This window comes from Ailuropoda melanoleuca, chromosome 8 (assembly GCF_002007445.2).
Source record: "Ailuropoda melanoleuca isolate Jingjing chromosome 8, ASM200744v2, whole genome shotgun sequence".
Classification (NCBI taxonomy): Eukaryota; Metazoa; Chordata; class Mammalia; order Carnivora; family Ursidae; genus Ailuropoda; species Ailuropoda melanoleuca.
In genome coordinates this window covers 28,455,222-28,472,606 of record NC_048225.1, presented here as the reverse complement: position 1 = coordinate 28,472,606, position 17,385 = coordinate 28,455,222, and the positions used below count along the sequence as shown (strand labels likewise).

General features: G+C 55.9%; 1 protein-coding gene across 5 annotated transcripts in view; it reads left to right on the top strand.

The window, feature by feature from the left end:
• Positions 1-17,385, top strand: part of IGSF9B (immunoglobulin superfamily member 9B) — a 57,953-nt gene that overhangs the window by 24,312 nt on the left and 16,256 nt on the right. For 2 of the 5 annotated variants that reach the window (XM_034666103.1, XM_034666106.1), the window contains exons 6-18: positions 276-417; positions 738-883; positions 3,536-3,678; positions 3,993-4,133; positions 4,217-4,333; positions 4,594-4,744; positions 5,847-5,970; positions 8,334-8,509; positions 9,563-9,789; positions 10,637-10,721; positions 13,061-13,222; positions 13,595-13,640; positions 14,236-15,885. In XM_034666103.1, the coding sequence (XP_034521994.1) occupies positions 276-417; positions 738-883; positions 3,536-3,678; positions 3,993-4,133; positions 4,217-4,333; positions 4,594-4,744; positions 5,847-5,970; positions 8,334-8,509; positions 9,563-9,789; positions 10,637-10,721; positions 13,061-13,222; positions 13,595-13,640; positions 14,236-15,885 (3,310 nt within the window). Of the gene's footprint in view, positions 1-275; positions 418-737; positions 884-3,535; positions 3,679-3,992; positions 4,134-4,216; positions 4,334-4,593; positions 4,745-5,846; positions 5,971-8,333; positions 8,510-9,562; positions 9,790-10,636; positions 10,722-13,060; positions 13,223-13,594; positions 13,641-14,235; positions 15,886-16,539; positions 17,384-17,385 lie in introns of those variants that run through there. The other 3 variants (XR_004627103.1, XM_034666105.1, XM_034666104.1) reach the window with 3 other exon arrangements.

The window sequence follows — 17,385 nt, the reverse complement described above, 5'->3', positions numbered from 1 at the left end:
GGGCATCCTGTGACCACACCCCAGGACCTTTTGCATCTCTGGGACCTGTAAGGAGAGTAAGAACCTGAGCTCTGGCAGCAGCTAAAAGCATCTCTATGACAGCTGCCCAGGGTGTGCTGCTCCCTCTTGGGCCAGTGCTGCCCGCCCCCCCAGCTCCCTCGCAGAGTTCTTGGCACCCATTCCTGAGACATCTCAGAGCTTCCTGGGAGGCCCCCCGAGCTGTCGCTCTCCCCTCCTGCACCGGGTAAGGTCATGTTTATTTCCTCTTTCCCCAGGGCCTCCCTTCATAGTCTCCCCTCCCGAGAACATCACTGTCAACATATCCCAGGATGCTCTGCTCACCTGCCGGGCAGAGGCGTATCCCGGCAACCTCACCTACACCTGGTATTGGCAGGATGAGAACGTCTACTTCCAGAAGTGAGCATGCTGCCCTGCCCTCTCAGGGGGGGTCCCCAGCCACCAGGCCTCCCAGGGGCAAGACCTTTGAGCAGGGGCTGCCCCAGGCTGCCCTTGGGCTCTGGGAGCTTGTGGAGGGGTGGTCCGGTCTGTGCCATGTGCAAGGCCAGTGTCTGCACAGAGCAGCCTTGAGAGGGGCCAGGAGCGTGAGGAAGTGCTGGCTCTCCTTGCCTCATTCACAGGGTGAGGGGACTCCTTGCTGCCTTGCTCTGCTGTGTCGCGGAAGACCCTCTTCCCTCCGTGCCAACCCCGCCCCTCCTTGTCTCCTTGTGTGTTTGCAGCGACCTGAAGTTGAGAGTGCGGATCCTGATCGATGGGACTCTGATCATCTTCCGGGTGAAGCCTGAGGATGCGGGGAAGTACACCTGCGTCCCTAGCAACAGCCTGGGCCGCTCCCCCTCTGCCTCAGCGTACTTAACTGTGCAGTGTGAGTAGGGGCTCGGCAGAGCTACGCATGGTAGGGGTTCCAGAGGAGGCAGGCCTCGTTAGCTGTGCCGGAGGCTGAAGCAAGAGAGCGAGGGCCATTTGAGGGCATGTGGACAGAGGAATGGCAGGAAGCAGGGATGGCCCGACAGGAGGCCAAGACCTGGACTGGTCAGTTGAGGTGGAACTCACACTTGCTGGGCGCCTTCTGTGGGCCACACATCGCTACACGTGTTAGCTGACTCATTCCGTCAGCCAAGCTTACGCTGGAGTCAAGGATCCGCAGACCTTCTGAGCAGTTGTCCGTGCGTTGAATGCTAGCCAGCCCCTCTCTCTGGACCACGAACAAGATGCTGTCTGGTGCTTTTACTCCCTCAGGGATGTGAGGGAGGGTAGGTGACACTGATGCAGGGCGAGAGTTCCTGCCCGCTCTATGCCTTCCCCCACTGTGGACGAGTGTGTGGGGCGAGGGGGACAGAGCCCCCTTCTGGGGTGACTTGATCTAGTTCTGCCAACGCTTGGCTCCCTGTTGGTTCTCCTTGCTCTTCTCTAGGGCTGCCAGAGATCCAAATGGATGAGCTGCTCCTTACGCCCGGAACAATCGAGGGCTTTTGTGCAAGCACAATAATTCAGTTTGCTAATCTTGAATCCGTCAACGTAGTCAATGCTTTCCCACCCCCTGGCAAGCTGATCATTGTAAGAATGAGAGAGAAAGATGAGTAATGAGGATTAATTTCTTCCTTTTGATTTGTGGTTGGCCCTGTCACTCAGACAACAAGGTGCTGCGTTGTTACTATAGGTGACAGGCTCTCCATCACTTGAGGGCTGGTGTGGGAGAGCTGCTCGCCCCCAAGGGCATGAAGCAGCAGGGTGAGAAGGTGAGCAGTATGGAGACTCCTGGGTCAGCATTTGAGCTGAGAACGAGCAGAAGAACAGTTGTGACCCCAGGAGGTGGGGCTGTCTCTGAAGCCACTCTGCAGAGCTGGGTGTTTGCCCTTGTCTCCTGTTGAATGGGCACTGGGGTGTCGGAGCCAGGATGGACCTTGGAGCCCCGCTCAGCTGCTAACCTCACATTCTCATCATTTTCTTCTCGATGCAGTGACTTTGTGGCGGTGACAAAGGCGACATTTCACCATTTCCACTGTTGTCAACTTAAAAGGGCTTTTAGCACGCTACATTAGGGGTCCCCAGTTTTGAAAGGCTATGAGGCCCAAGAAAAATGATGTGATGTGACCCAGGACCTCAGGCCTGTCCCGCACAGTCCTGTAGTAGGAAAAAGCTGGTCAAGAAGCTATTTGCATGTGACTTAGCTTGTGCCCCAAGCTGTGCTAGGTGTGAAGGGGCCTGGGGAAGGGAAGAGCCCACTTGGAGTAGGATCTCGTCTGGCTATGTCACTTGGGCAAGAAGGTGGCAGTGGCAGAAGGGAGAGCCAACAGGGGTGGTCTTCAAAAGGATGATGAGCTTACCAGGAGTAAGCCCCCCATCCGTGAAGCCATGGGCCATTTTTCTGCTGAGAGGGGGTGTGTGGTTTCCCCATCTCTCCCCAGTACCATCACCCACTCCCACTTGTCCTTTTTTACCTCCTTGTTGCCTTCAAAGAGAATCTGGGGGGTGAGATTTTCAGGTGGGTGAGACAAGGATCTTTATTTCTGCTAAAAAGCAGTGTTCAGAGTATTTCCCATTCATAAACCCTTTGAAAATCTTGGAGGAAAAAAAAACTCTACATACAAAAGTAGGAAGCTATGTCTAAATATATAACTCGGCCTGGTATTTATGTAATGCTGTTCTCTGAAGAGCTCCAAATGCTTAAAAGATACCAGCTCATTCATCCTCACTGCCTCACTGGAAGTTCTGGATCTTTCTCCTTGGTAGCCCTCAGGGGAAACTGGGGGAATCGAAAGGTGATGAGTCACCCACATCACAGGATGTGCTGTTCCTGCTGCTCTCCTGAGACCTAACCTTTCATCCGTTCTGTGGCCAAGGTTGAGTCTGCATTCCAACTGCACAGAGGGGAAACTGAGGCTTGGGGGGGGGCTGGGCAACTAGCACAATGGAGGGGAGAGAAAAGAACCATGGGTGGTTATGCCTCTGAACACCTTATACATAGAACTGACATTCCGCTTCTGGCTTATGATGTGGACCGAGAGCTGCTTGCTGTCCAAGAGAGACTTGGGATAAGGAAGTTGGTGGAGGGTGTGGTCAAACGTTGACTTGGAGTTTGGAGTCTAGGGCCTGGAGATACGATGTCCTTGTTCTGCTTGTTCTGTAACTCATTCCATGCGTAGAAGCGTTTGAGGAGTGCCGTGGAGCGCAGCAGGTCAAAACATGCCTTTGTTCTGAAGAGTGGAGTCGGCTGGACAGACAAAAGCAGCCTGCAGCTTGCGCTGCATTGGGGTGGCCCGATGTGGCCTCTGGGGTTTGTCTGTCTTCTTCCTCGTGGTGGTCCCGGCACCTGGCACTGTTGTGAGCACCGAGGACACCGTCACGCAGAGTTTACTGAATGGGTGGGTGGGTGTGAATGGCAGTTCCTCAGAGACGGGGTGTCCGTAGGAGACCCTGGGGGTGTGTGTGGGATCTTGGTCCGCTGCCCAGAGTTCTCACTCCTTGACTTCCCTCACGCCTTTCTTCTCTCTCACCCCACGCAACCCCTCTGCAGACCCAGCCCGTGTCCTCAACATGCCCCCCGTCATCTACGTGCCCGTGGGAATTCACGGCTATATCCGATGCCCTGTGGATGCAGAGCCACCGGCCACCGTGGTCAAGTGGAATAAGGATGGCCGCCCCCTGCAGGTCGAGAAGGTGCTAGAGCGATGCATGTGGGGTCACAGGGAGACATACTCTCCTTCACTGAGATGCTGCCTCTGAGGGTCTGGGTCCCTGCCAGGACTCCTCCACTCCCCACCAGAAGTCTCTGGGGAAGAAGAGCGGCTTCCTGTGGGGGCCTGCTGTCTGGTAGAGCTTTTGCCATTCTCCCAGGGCACTAGGCAGCCCCCGGCCCAGGCTAGCTGCTGCTCTGCTCAGGTCTGGCCTGGCGGGGGTCGGGACCCAGGGGCTGGGACCGAACTTCTGCCCCCTGACCGTTGCTCCCCACTCTGCTGTCTGTGCTCCGGCAGAACCTGGGTTGGACCTTGATGGAGGATGGCTCCATTCGGATCGAGGAGGCCACAGAGGAGGCCCTTGGCACTTACACCTGTGTGCCTTACAACACCTTGGGGACCATGGGCCAGTCTGCTCCCGCACGGCTTGTCCTGAAGGTGAGGCCTGGGGCTGAGAGTGGCCCCCGTGGGAGTGGGCACCCAAAATGCTCGACTTCATGGCTTTGCTGTGCTTTCCCTAGGACCCCCCGTATTTTACGGTGCTACCAGGCTGGGAATATAGGCAAGAGGCCGGCCGGGAGCTGCTCATTCCCTGTGCTGCTGCAGGGGACCCTTTCCCTGTCATCACATGGAGAAAGGTACCTCTGGGTTCTGGAGCTCCTGGGAAGTGTGGTGGTTGGGCAAGCCCTCTAGTGGCTCTGTTCTGACAGGGCCAGGTGCTGAGTAGCGGGGCTGACTAGAGTGATGGGCCCTCTAGAGGAGGGGTGGTGGCAGGTGCAGGCAAGTGTTTGGGCTCTGCTCTCTTCTGACATGTTGGTGGCTTCTCTTCTTCCCTGCGACCTGGTTCCTCCCCTGCCGCCCGCTCCTGCCTTCCTCTTTGCCCCCTTCTTTGGCCAAGGTAGGGAAGCCCAGCAGAAGCAAGCACAATGCCCTGCCCAGCGGGAGTCTCCAGTTCCGAGCCCTGAGTAAGGAGGACCACGGGGAGTGGGAGTGCATCGCCACCAACGTGGTCACCAGCATCACTGCCAGTACCCACCTGACCGTCATCGGTACGGAGGCTGTGGGCAGGAGGGCTGTGGTCTGGGTGCTGGGCACTGTCCACCCTTTCTGAGTGTCTTTCCTGAATCAGCCCACCCCTGAACCTGGAGCCTGCCCTGTGTAGCCCTAGCCCTCTGTAGACTCTGCAAAAGGGAAGGTGACATAGGTTCTGTCCCTGGGGGATCTTTTTCTGGCAGAATGTACCCAGGAGCACCGCCACACAGAAATGGGGCAGGGGTGTGGGCAGGAGCAATTGCTCAGAGGTCTGTGTCTAGGGCCTAAGAGGGGAGCTGGAAGAACAAAATGAGGGGGATCTGAGAGGCACGCGTGTGCTGAGCTCCATAGGCTGGGTTTGGCATGGAGATTCCTGGTGTTCCCATTTCCTGGGGCGCCAGGCATTATGTTTCCACTTCTGTCTGACATGTGTGCCTAAGACCTCAGCATGTACCGTCGTAGCCTGCCCCTCTGGGGATGGACAGCTGGTTGTAACAGTGGCCAACACTTCGAGTGTTTGTCACCAGTTTTAGGCTCTGTACCAAGTGGTGCCCCATCGTTTATAACCTATGAGGCGAGAGCTGCTAAGTCTCCAGCGTACGTCCCTTAGAAACCAAGGCTGGCGTGGATCGCACGCCTCACTGAGCATTGCATCGCTAATGAGTGTTGGGTCCAGGACTCGAACCCAAGTTGAAGTTCGTAACAGTTGTGTTGTGCTGCCTCTCACTGTGATGTTCAGGTGGAATATGGCTATCTCATGAGGCCAGAGAACTTTGCAGGACAGGGGCTTTTTGGCTTTGCCTGTGACCTTAAGGGAGAGCGTCTCTGTGTTTGCCAGGTGAGCACAGGACTGTGGCCTGGGGTGACAAAGGTTCTGGTTTCCCTTTGGCCATAGTCCTGATGCTCACACCGTGTCTTGCTAGAAGGGCTAGACGGCACAGGGGGGACGGGTTTTCTCGTGCAGCCCTGCTGCTCAGGGCGTCCACTCCTCAGAGCATCCCTGTCCCCCGAGCGCTGCACTTGGGGCACTGCATTTGGCTACTGCGCAGTGCCACTGTGGGTGCCCAGCCCACTGGGCCCAGTTCATTTCAGTCTGAGAGGACTTCACTTGGTCTCCAGGCACCAGCCCCCATGCCCCGGGCAGTGTCCGGGTCCAGGTCTCCATGACAACTGCCAACGTGTCCTGGGAGCCAGGCTATGATGGAGGATTCGAGCAGACATTCTCAGTTTGGTACGGACCTCTGTGAGTCACCCCCGCATGCTTTGCTCTCTGCTTCTCCCTCCCCCAACCCCCGACTTCAGTCAGTCCCTGGGGTGGGCGGATGTTATGAGAAGGCTGTGGTTCTTCGCGTGCTAGACCTCTGGGCAGTGAGGTGTGTGGACGCAGTGGCTAGGTCTTGTGGGGGAGGGGTGTGTCTGCCTGAGGGATTCCAGACGTTCTGCATTCCCAGCCTGCAGGGTTTGGGATACCAGTTCAGGTTGTTGCCTGAAATGACCATCACCCTCTGCGGCTCTTTCCCCAGCTTATCTCACGACCCCTTTTTGTGTCCTTGGTTCATGCTTCTTTTAGGTCCCTCTGTCCTCTGGAGTCTGGAAGCGACTCCTCATCTTCAAGGGCGTTGTGAAACAGCCCAGCCGGAAGCCTAGAGTCTGATTTTTTTCCGCCACTTCCCCAGTGGTTCCAGAAACCAATTTGAAGTGGTGCTTGCCTTCTGGCCTTGTCTTCAGCATCTCCATTTTCTCTAGGACCCCGTGTCTCTATTGTGTTTCTATCTCTGCTGTTAATTTGGCCAGATGTAGTGATTTGAGATCTTTGCCTAAGCCTTGGGGTGGGTAAGGGATCTCAAAGATGTACAAATCAGGCTGAGGTCAGGAGGCCCAGAAAAGGTGGAGAAATGAGCCATAGCTGACCTTCTTCCCATTCCCCAAGGATTTCTCTCCCCACACATTCCTATCCTGAGCCAGGAGCTGGCCACCTGCAGTGTGGGACATCCTTGTTCAGGAAGGATGAGTCCTCCCACTTCCTCCTTTTCAGACCTGCCGCATCTGGGTGTGTATTCCCAGTCAGGCGCACCCAGAGCCTGGGAAGGAGTAAACGTCCCTGCAGAGGGCAACTCGTGGAGAGTCAGGGCGAGCCCCTGATACTCTTCTCCACAGCAAGGGAGGTTGAGAGGAAGCTGCCCTCTTTCCCATCATGGTGATTTGGTGGATATGTCCTGAATATCCTAGGGGTTTGGAGTTCTGGATAGACACCCTGGACCTAGATGGTGAGCGTGGGGAGCTCTCTGAGTTGCAACCAGAACATCCTCCAACCCTTATCTCTGGTCCTCCAGAGGTGGGGGGAGGGTGGCGGCCTGGGGAAAGGAGGGGTGCTCCTGACAACGCTGTCAGGTGACCAGTGCAAGAATCATGGTGCTGCCAGGTGGCTGTGTGTCCTGGGAAGGGTGTTTGGCACGGCCAGGCCATCTCTGGGGATGTCGAGGTGGCAGGTGTGGGGATAGATTGGGGTTCCCCTCACTGCTTGCGGTCCTGCTCCACGCTGCTGCTCATTTGCACCGCTTTATTACACTTTGCGCAATTGCTTGGTGCCCGGGGCCGGGGTGGGGGGTATGGGTGGTTGCAAAGTCTGGGGAGGTCTCCTTCCCTGCTCTCATCCGGATTGCCTCTGACGCTCCCAGTACTGACTCAGTCATTTGGCACTAGCTTCCTTTTTGCTGTGCTTTCTGCTGCCTCAGCTCAAACTCCTGAGCATTCATGGTAGTGAGCCTTTAAACATAGAGGGAACCCGGTGGGCGGGCGTCCGCGAAGTTGTAAGCTCAGGGCTGCAAGAGGAAAGCTGCCCAGGGTCTCAGTCCCATAGGATGATGTCTCCTCCCCGTGGTGAAGTGGGGCACTGCACCTGTAGACCGCCGGCTTCATTGCCAACTGAGAGTTAGGTGGGCGGTATAGAACAAGGCCTACCCTTCACTCCTAGTTCCAGGGTTCTCCACGCACAGCGTGACCTTCCCCTTGATGGTGAGTTCTAACCATGAAGGCCTTAAGGATCCTGGCCCTCACTGTGGGGAAACCCCTGGTTATTTTTGTCATATACCCTAGACTTCCTCAGATGACTCAAAGCAGGTTGGGCTGAATGAGCCCTCTGGGTTACTTGACGTCCCACTTTTGGCTGTCCCGGGGAGGGTGCGCAGCTCAGGTCACCTGGGTTCTTTCTCTCGTCTGCTGTTGCTGAGTTGCTCATCCTCACTATCCCACGAGGGTTCCTGCCTTGCTTCTCATGTCCTGACTCTCTCAAGGCAGAGCCATTCTCAGGGTTGTGACCAGGGTGATTCTCCCAAAATTCACTTGGTAGTTTGACCAGGACCTTGAGTGTCACTTATACCTAAGGGTTCCTCTTAGTGGAGGAGGTACCAGCAGTGGCTGATGACCTGGCACAGCCAAAGTTGGGTAGGTCAGCCCACCTTGGTCATTACCTCTTTCTGTCCTGAAGCCTGGGAAAGCCAGGTCTGCCCACTGCCACCTCCTTGAGGACCTTGCATGCACTCTCGTGTCTCCAGTGTAACCCACCCCACCCCCTTGTCCCCGATCCTCTCTCTTTCTTTTGGCCAGGATGAAGCGGGCACAGTTTGGGCCCCATGACTGGCTGTCTTTGCCAGTGCCACCGGGACCCAGCTGGTTGCTAGTGGACGCCCTGGAGCCTGAGACAGCATACCAGTTCAGCGTCCTGGCCCAGAACAAGCTGGGAACGAGCGCCTTCAGTGAGGTGGTCACTGTGAACACTTTAGGTGAGGGCCCCAGGCTGGGATGTCTTGGGGGTATTTCCTGGAGGAGCTGGGTAAAGACAGTAATGGCGGTGATGGTCTACCAGCTAACTTTACTGCTTACTATGTGCCAGGCGCCTTCCTACGTACTTTACATAATCATATCATTTGCTCTCCCAGGAAGGACTTGTCATGCTGTTCTGTGGGGTTTGCCTGGACCATAGTGCCTTGTCCCACGTCAGAGCACTTTTGGCCAGATTCCTGTTAAGGAAGAGGCTTGACATTGATCCTTCCTTGTTAAGCCACATGTGTGTATCTTCCTGTGGCTTCACAGGGCAGGCTGGGAATCCTTCCTCCTTCTGTGCTCTTGCCTCTTGCCGATTCTTTCCTCTGGTCCTTGGCCTCATTTGGTGGCAGGCATGTGGCCAGTTCTCCCTGTCGAATCTTCTAGTCATGCCAGCTCTTCCTTCCTGGACCCAGTGGCTCACTCCATCCCACCCCAGAGCAGCTGTGAAGAAGTGGCACCCCGCCAGCCTATTCCTGGATCCTTTACTGCCACCGAGAGGTGCAGCAGTGATGGGATGCTTACCCCAGCTCTGGAACTTTCCTCCCTGGCCCTTGTTTTCCCACGTGGGCCAAGAAGGCAATTGAAAGCAGACAGTGAGCTCTGGAAAGACATTCCTACTTCCTTAGAAGAGAATATAAGATACATTTTGTAGTATCTTTTTAAAGATATTATCTTATTTAAAAGATTACATTTAATTCTTCCATCTTCCTCCCGTGGTTCCCCTTTGTTAGCTTTTTTGCTTTTTTTTTTTTCCTTTCCTTTTGAGGGACTCCATTCCCTCATCTATGTTTTTAGAAGTGCTCAGAAAGTAGAATCCCATGGGCCACTTCCCCTGGGTGAAGAGGGCTCTTTTATGTGACAGTCTTGTCCCTGAAATGACTCATGCATGGGAACGTGACACATTCTGAATGACACATGTTGAGCCGGAAGACAGCATGTAGGGAGGGGAGGGAGCATTGACCTCAGCACCGCCATGTCCCTTCTCTCTCTCTCTCCCCTCTGTGCGGCAGCATTCCCTATCACAACTCCAGAACCCCTGGTGCTGGTTACCCCACCAAGGTGCCTCACAGCCAACCGGACCCAGCAGGGTGTGCTCCTGTCTTGGCTCCCCCCTGCCAATCACAGCTTTCCCATTGACCGCTACATCATGGAATACCGCGTCGGGGAGCACTGGGAGACGTTAGATGGTGCCATCCCAGGCACTGATGGAGACTTCTTTGCCAAGGATCTGTCACAGGTGAGGTGCCGAGCTTTTCCCTGCTGCTGTTCCCAAATTCTGGACGTGACATGAGTCTCTGGAGTGACCCAAGTCAGGTGTAGGAGGCCCAGCCATGTACTTTCCCCCACCCCTGCCACACCAATTCCTTTATTCTCAGATCTGCTACCAAGGTCTGGGATCCTCAGGTCATGGCAACTGAGGTCCCACAGACTCAGGACCATGTGTGGCAGCACGGACTTTTATTGCCATGAGGGCTTTTTCCACATACGGACATAAGCCGGGGCAGGGCAGGTGAGGAGTCCTGAATGGGTGACTAGACAGTGACCTCACTCCCTGCTAGGAGTCTAACTTGGGCTGGGCGAAGGATTTCCCAGAAGGATAGTCTTCTAGCTTTGCCCAGGGAAGGAGCCCTGCTTTAACCATTTAGAGTCACCGGAGGAAGATACGTTATTTTTTTTTCCCCAGCTGCCCCCCTCCCTTTGAACTTCGATGTCTCTCTAGCTGGAGAGAGGAAGCAGCTTATTTCATGGATACAGACAATCTCATCTATCTTTCTGCCTTCCTTCCCTGAACACTCATGTAGTGGTAAACTGGCTCATGGGGGCTCCTGCTTTCAGTGACCTCACAGTTGTAGATTGAAATCTGCCATGGTGGGAGTATTTTTACCATGGAAATTGGCAAATGCTAGAAATCAGGACTTTTTTTTTTTAACTGAGAGCTGGTTGTTCATCACTTCCAGTGTGCCACTGTTTTGGGTACCCTGTTCCATGAGAGATCATTGCAGGGTGAGTGGGGGAGGGTCAGTGGTGGGTTAGTGGCTGTCTCAGTTCCCTAGGCTGACAGGGTCTTGTCCTGGGGGCTGTAGGACACCTGGTACGAATTCCGGGTTCTGGCCGTCATGCAGGATCTGATCAGCGAGCCCAGCAACATCGCCGGCGTCTCCAGCACAGGTATTTGGTGGTGGTGGTGGGGGGGGATGTTCTCTTATAGCTGTGGGACATAAGAGCCATGTGGATGTCCTTTGCAAGATAGCTAATATGGGGAGGGTGCCTGAGGTGGAAACAACGAGAGCTCTGGTGGAAACTGAGTCACAGCATTTCTTAAGGCCCTCCGAGCCATCCTTCTGCTTCCACGATGGACAGGATTTCTCCAACTACAGAGCTGCATTTATGACACTTTCTATAAGATAGCCGCAGGAAGAAATGTAGCCAATCTTCTCATGATAGTAGTCAAAAAGAACTTGACTTAAGTTCTTTTGCTCTAAAATCCCTGTTTCCTCCAGTGCTGTCCTCTGTAATGGATTGGGGTGGTGAATTGGAGAGACAACAGGTCAGCACATATTTGTTGAAAGCCTATTATAAGACTGCTTTATAATTATGGTGGTTTTATTTGGAAAATTGCTGTTTGGTGTTGTTTCCTCCACTCCTTCGTCTCCCTAGATTTTTTTCAGGCTAAATAAAGCCAACTCCCTAGCATTTTCCCCATTTATCTTCCTTTCCCTTGGCTCTGGTCCCATTTCTACACATCTTTCTCTAGCTACAGTTCCTGAAACATAGCAGAGCCCCTCCCTCGCTCAGTGACGTGACTCCCCCTTGGTATGGGAAGTGGCTTTTGCTTAGTGATTAAGCAATGGCACCATTTCCGTGGGCACTGCTCACACGAGGACCTCTGGAGCCAGTTGGCAAGGAGCTTGGCCAAGGAACTCCTGCAGCCGGACTCCCAGAGCTACAGAAGCACCGGGGCAGGCAGACTTGGGGAAGGAGAGGGGAGGACCCAAGTGGTACTAGAGCACTGGGGGCTGTGGGTGTGACTTCTGCCTCGTGTTAGACACTGTGGCACCATGGGCCTTTTTTTCTTTTCTTTTCTTTTCTTTTCTTTTCTTTTCTCTTTTCTTTTCTTTTTTCTTTTTCTTTCTTTCTTTCTTTCTTTCTTTCTTTCTTTCTTTCTTTCTTTCTTTCTTTCTTCTCCTCCCTCCCTCCCTCCCTCCTTTCTTTCTTCTCTTTTCTTTCCTTCCCTTTCTTTTCTTTCTTTTTTCTTTCTTTCGTTCATTCATTCTTTCTTTCTTTTTCTTTCTTCTTTCCTACAAAAGTACCCTGTCTTGGCTTGCCTCCAGGGAGGGGGCTCCAAGAGTTGGAGGAGCAGGGAACAGAGCTTGCAGCCAGAATAGAAGGCTTGAGGGTTTTCATCAGTGAACCGTTCTGTGTTCAGTGGCTTTCATGTCTGGCACCCGAAAGGAAGCCCACGTACCGGGAAGACTCCCCATGGGTGAATGAAGGCACAGAGACCTCAGCCCCCCATCTCCAAGCCCCCCATTCCCAAAAGCTGTAGCATTCCTTTTGCCCACTCAACTCATCAGCGTGATTTGGGTTATTTTCATCCATTGTTATTTTCAGCAGAACGATGGGCTCTGGCCAAATATATCAGAATCCACGGACTCTAAAGTGTGGCCCTTTCTATTGGAACTGACTTTGAAGTGGGGTACAGTAGATGGGGGTCTAGTCCTGGCTCCGTTACTAATGAGCTGTATGGATCTGGGCACAAAGTGAGACACTGCTTTACCTGTAAAATGAAATTGGACTTGTGTTGAACGTCCCTGCCGGCTCCAGCATTCTGAACCCGAGACGACCAGGACGTGCTCACCCTCCCTGTAGAAATCGCTCGGCTGTGCTGTAATGACTTAGAAATGGACGGATCTGAATTCTGTAGTCACAGCCTCTTCTCCCTGCTGTCGTGCGTTACTGTCCAGGTGCTTCCACAGGACGCTCTCGTCTTGTCGAGGTGGCATGGCAGAAGACAGCAAATCCCCACAGGAGGCCAGAGTTACCGTGTTGTGGTGCAGGCCCTCAAAGGCAATATTTATGTTAGCAAGTCACTCAAACTCTGCCCATGACCGTTTCTTTACCTTAGAGGATGAGAGCGATAGCATGTGCTCTGTCAGCCTCATGTGAGGGTGTGTGGTGGCGTGCGTGAGAGCCCTTTGCAAAAAGCACTAGCCAAGTAGACATCATCATTGAAATTATTACTGCTGTGGGGTCAGATGTGGACGTGATGCCTTCCTTACGAGCTCTGTAGCCATCCCTCGACTTCTGTAAACTAGTCTCTCTTCTGTCGTCCCCCTCTATCCCAACCTTTTCAAGTGCTAGAGTTGAGCATGGAGCCCGAGCCTTCACATTGTCTGTTCTGCAGAGGTAGGGAAAGATGCTTGGGGGCTAGGTGTCAGAGCAGGTGGGGGCTTTTACAGGAGGGCGGGAAGGAAGGAGTCATGCATGTTCCTCGCACCCCCCTGCAGACATCTTCCCACAGCCGGACCTGACTGATGACGGGCTAGCTCGGCCTGTGTTGGCTGGAATCGTAGCTACCATCTGCTTCTTGGCAGCTGCCATCCTGTTCAGCACCCTGGCCGCCTGCTTTGTCAACAAGCAGCGCAAACGTAAGCTCAAGCGCAAAAAAGGTGGGTGTCTGCCCCCACCACCCTGCTCTACCGGGCCCCGTTTCAAATGCTCCCCATTGGAAGAGATGGCCCACTGATAGCATGGGCCCCCTTGAAAATAGGGAAATGGGGTCTTATGGGTTGAACTGCCAGTGGGACTTGATCTGGAAGAGGGAGGAAGGAAGAAGGATGCTGGGGAGGGTGGGATGGAGCCGGAGCGTGAGAGAGGGCAGGTGTCACGGTGGGCACGGGACTTGGGACTGGACCCAAAGATACCTAACATTGGAAGGAGCTGCTCCCCTCGGTGGCTTTGCTCCAGACCCTGTGGACACCTGAGACGAGTCTTGTGTCTCTGGTCTCAGTAGGCTCTCCTCCCCTTCCTCTTCCTTCCAGATCCTCCACTCTCCATCACTCACTGCAGAAAGAGCCTAGAGTCTCCGTAAGTGCCCCCGCTGTTGTGGTGTGTGGACAGAAGGTGGGAGGTGGGCACAGTTAGGTGGTTTGACCCACTCAGCCCCCAGACAGGTGTTTCTAAACTGTTTGCTGTCCACTGATCTGCACGGTATTTTTAAGTTGTCCGCATTCACAGAGGGAGCAGTAGCGTAGACAGTCCAAATTAGTGGATAATCCATTTCTCTTTAGCTTTGGAACGTGTTTCTGTGATTTTTTTTTTTCCTCCTAGTAGATGTGCCTTCTTAGTGTGTTTCGCTTCAGTTGGTATGAAGATGGGGTTGCATTTCTTGAGCACCTGGGAATGAAGTTAGAGGTGCCACGAGACCGAATGGGGCAGACGGGAGGGACAGGGCGGAATGAAAGTAGAAATGTGGGTGTTCATTCAAAAAATGGCCGGCGTACATTTAGACAGTGAAGCGTTGGTCAAAGTATTTTACGCGTAAATATGCAGGCCATCTGCACCCCTTTTTTTGAGTATGATCTTAGGTGTTTGTGCTTGTTCGTTAAGAGGAGAAAAAGAAGTGGAAAAGCAGGCGTCCCCCACCTCACTCTCCTGGTCCCTCACTCACCGCCCCCCACAGCTTGTCGTCTGGCAAGGTGAGCCCCGAGAGCATCCGCACGCTTCGGGCCCCGTCGGAGTCCTCTGACGACCAAGGCCAGCCGGCAGCCAAGAGGATGCTGAGTCCCACCCGGGAGAAGGAGCTGTCGTTGTACAAGAAGACCAAGAGGGCCATCAGCAGCAAGAAGTACAGCGTGGCCAAGGCTGAGGCCGAGGCCGAGGCCACGACGCCCATCGAGCTCATCAGCAGAGGCCCCGACGGCCGCTTCGTGATGGATCCCTCTGAGATGGAGCCCTCGATTAAGAGCAGACGCATCGAGGGCTTTCCCTTTGCCGAGGAGACGGACATGTACCCCGAGTTCCGCCAGTCGGACGAGGAGAACGAGGACCCGCTGGTGCCCACATCGGTGGCTGCCCTGAAGTCCCAGCTGACCCCTCTGTCATCCAGCCAGGAGTCCTACCTGCCACCACCAGCATACAGCCCTCGGTTCCAGCCCCGTGGGCTGGAGGGCCCCGGCGGCCTGGAAGGTCGGCTCCAGGCCACAGGCCAGGCCAGACCTCCCGCCCCCCGGCCCTTCCACCATGGCCAGTATTATGGGTACCTCGGCAGCAGCAGTCCTGGGGAGGTGGAACCGCCACCCTTCTACATGCCGGAAGTGGGCAGCCCCTTGAGCTCGGTCATGTCCTCCCCACCCCTGCACACTGAGGGGCCTTTCGGCCACCCCACCATTCCTGAGGAAAACGGAGAGAACGCTTCCAACAGCACGCTGCCCTTGACTCAGACACCCACAGGAGGGCGCTCCCCTGAGCCCTGGGGCCGGCCAGAATTCCCCTTTGGGGGACTGGAAACCCCAGCCATGATGTTTCCCCACCAGCTGCACCCCTGTGATGTAGCCGAGAGTCTGCAGCCCAAGGCCTGCCTCCCCCGAGGACTGCCCCCCACCTCCCTGCAGGTGCCCGCGGCCTACCCGGGCATCCTGTCTCTGGAGGCGCCAAAGGGCTGGGCGGGCAAGTCGCCGGGCAGAGGCCCCGCCCCAGTGCCCACCTCCGCTAAGTGGCAGGACAGACCTATGCAACCTCTGGTGAGCCAAGGGCAGCTAAGACATACCAGCCAAGGTATGGGCATACCCGTGTTGCCTTACCCCGAGCCGGCCGAGCCCGGGGGGCAAAGCGGCCCCAGCACATTTGGCCTGGACACCCGGTGGTACGAGCCCCAGCCCCGGCCCCGGCCCAGCCCCCGGCAGGCCAGGCGCGCCGAGCCCAGTTTACATCAAGTGGTGCTACAGCCCTCCCGGCTCTCGCCTCTGACCCAAAGCCCCCTCAGCTCCCGCACCGGCTCCCCCGAGCTTGCCGCCCGGGCCCGGCCTCGCCCGGGCCTCCTGCAGCAGGCAGAGATGTCGGAGATCGCCCTGCAGCCGCCGGCCGCTGTCAGCTTCTCTCAAAAGTCCACGCCGTCCACGGGCTCGCCTTCCCAGAGCAGCCGTAGCGGGAGCCCCAGCTACCGGCCCACCATGGGCTTCACCACGCTGGCCACAGGCTACCCTTCCCCTCCGCCAGGCCCTGTAGGGCCTGCGGACAACCTGGATGTGTTTGGACAGACGCCTTCCCCTCGAAGGATGGGGGAGGAACTGCTCAGACCAGAGCCCCCCCCACCGCCATTACCTACTTCAGGGTGAGTGTGAGCTGGTTTCTCCTGCCCACCTCCACCTGGTCATCTGCCACCCCCCATTCCTTACCCGCCCTCCACCCCTTCCATCAACCCAATGACAGGGCTTGTCTGGACATGCTGCAGCATTCCTTTGGGAGAGTTCTGGTCTTGGCATCAGCAGGGTGTGGTCCTGGGGGTGAGGCAGGGGCTTACCTGCCCAGGTACCCTGCCAGGAGCATGAAGGAGCCTCTCCACCCAGCCCGGAGCTCTCAGGAGGCCCCCAGGGTGTTGGGGAGTGGACACACGCCGGCGGGGAGGGCGGGTGTGGTGTTTCCAAGTGAGTGGTCACCTCAGTTACTTTTAGAGTGGAGAGCTCTCCACATCCCCGTGATCCTGGCTTTGGGGGTGGTTCCAGGGTTTACCCAGAGACCTCGTATCCAGCCTCCTTTCCTTCCCCGGCCCATCCTCCCTGCTAAGCAGGACCCGGAAGCCTGATTTCCCTGGACCGCCAGGCCTGGGGCTCCTCTTCCTAATCTCCTGCCCATAGCAGCCTAGTGAGTGGGACCCCCTCCCACAGATGCTCCAGGGGGCACAGCCTGGAGGCTGGGAGCAAAATCTCAGGCCTGTGAACTATGTGCCCGGAGCCACATACCCTACCCCAACCTGTGTGCCTCGCAGGAAGCTGCAGACAGACAGACAGACAGACAGACAAGCTCCTGCGATCAGCCTGCCCGAGAGAGCACACTCTAAACTGTAGCAGCTGGTATTCCAGGTACCAGAGTCGGCCTGGACGCCCGTCTGTGCCTCTTTTTCTCTCGTCTTTCTTCCCCCGCCCCGCTCCTCTCTCCTCCTCCCCCTCTCCCTTCCTTCCTCCTCAAGTCTGGCTTTCTTTCTGTCTGTCTTTCTTCCTCCTCCATCTTCTTTGGGTTGGCCCGACTTGCTCCGACAGGCTTGCCACGTCTCCGTAGTGCCTCCCCGGTCCCTCCTGCCCTCCCTCCCTCTCTCTCTTTCTCTCTGGTTCCGTCCTTTGGTCTCTCTTCTTGATGTGGCCGCCTGTGCAGGGGGAGCAGAGTGTTCCAGAAGAGGCTGGCCTGGTGGTAGGCAGGATGGGAGGCGGTTGGAGAGGAGGGAGCCCAGCGCCCTTCCCCTGCCCCATGCACTCCCACCCTCTCTGGTACCTGGAAGTACAGCCTCTCCTCCCACTGCCCCCTGCTCCTGGCAGGTGGAGAAGGTGGAGGAGAGCTCCAGCTAGGACGCCTGGCATGGTGTGCCCACGGGCCCGGCCTCTGTCTGTGCAGGCGATGCTGTGCGCCGAGCCCTGTCGTCTGTGCTTCGTGCAGCTCTCATCTGCCTCGTCCATCGTGCCGTCTGGTTCTCTGTCTCTCTCCTCTCCTTCCCCTCACCCCATTTTCTGGCCTCGCTTGTGGTTCTCTGGCCCCTGTGCTCCTCCCCTCCTCCCCTCTGGGTGTGCGTGGGTGGTTCCCCCACGGCCCCTGTTGATAACTGCTTTGTTTCTGATTGATC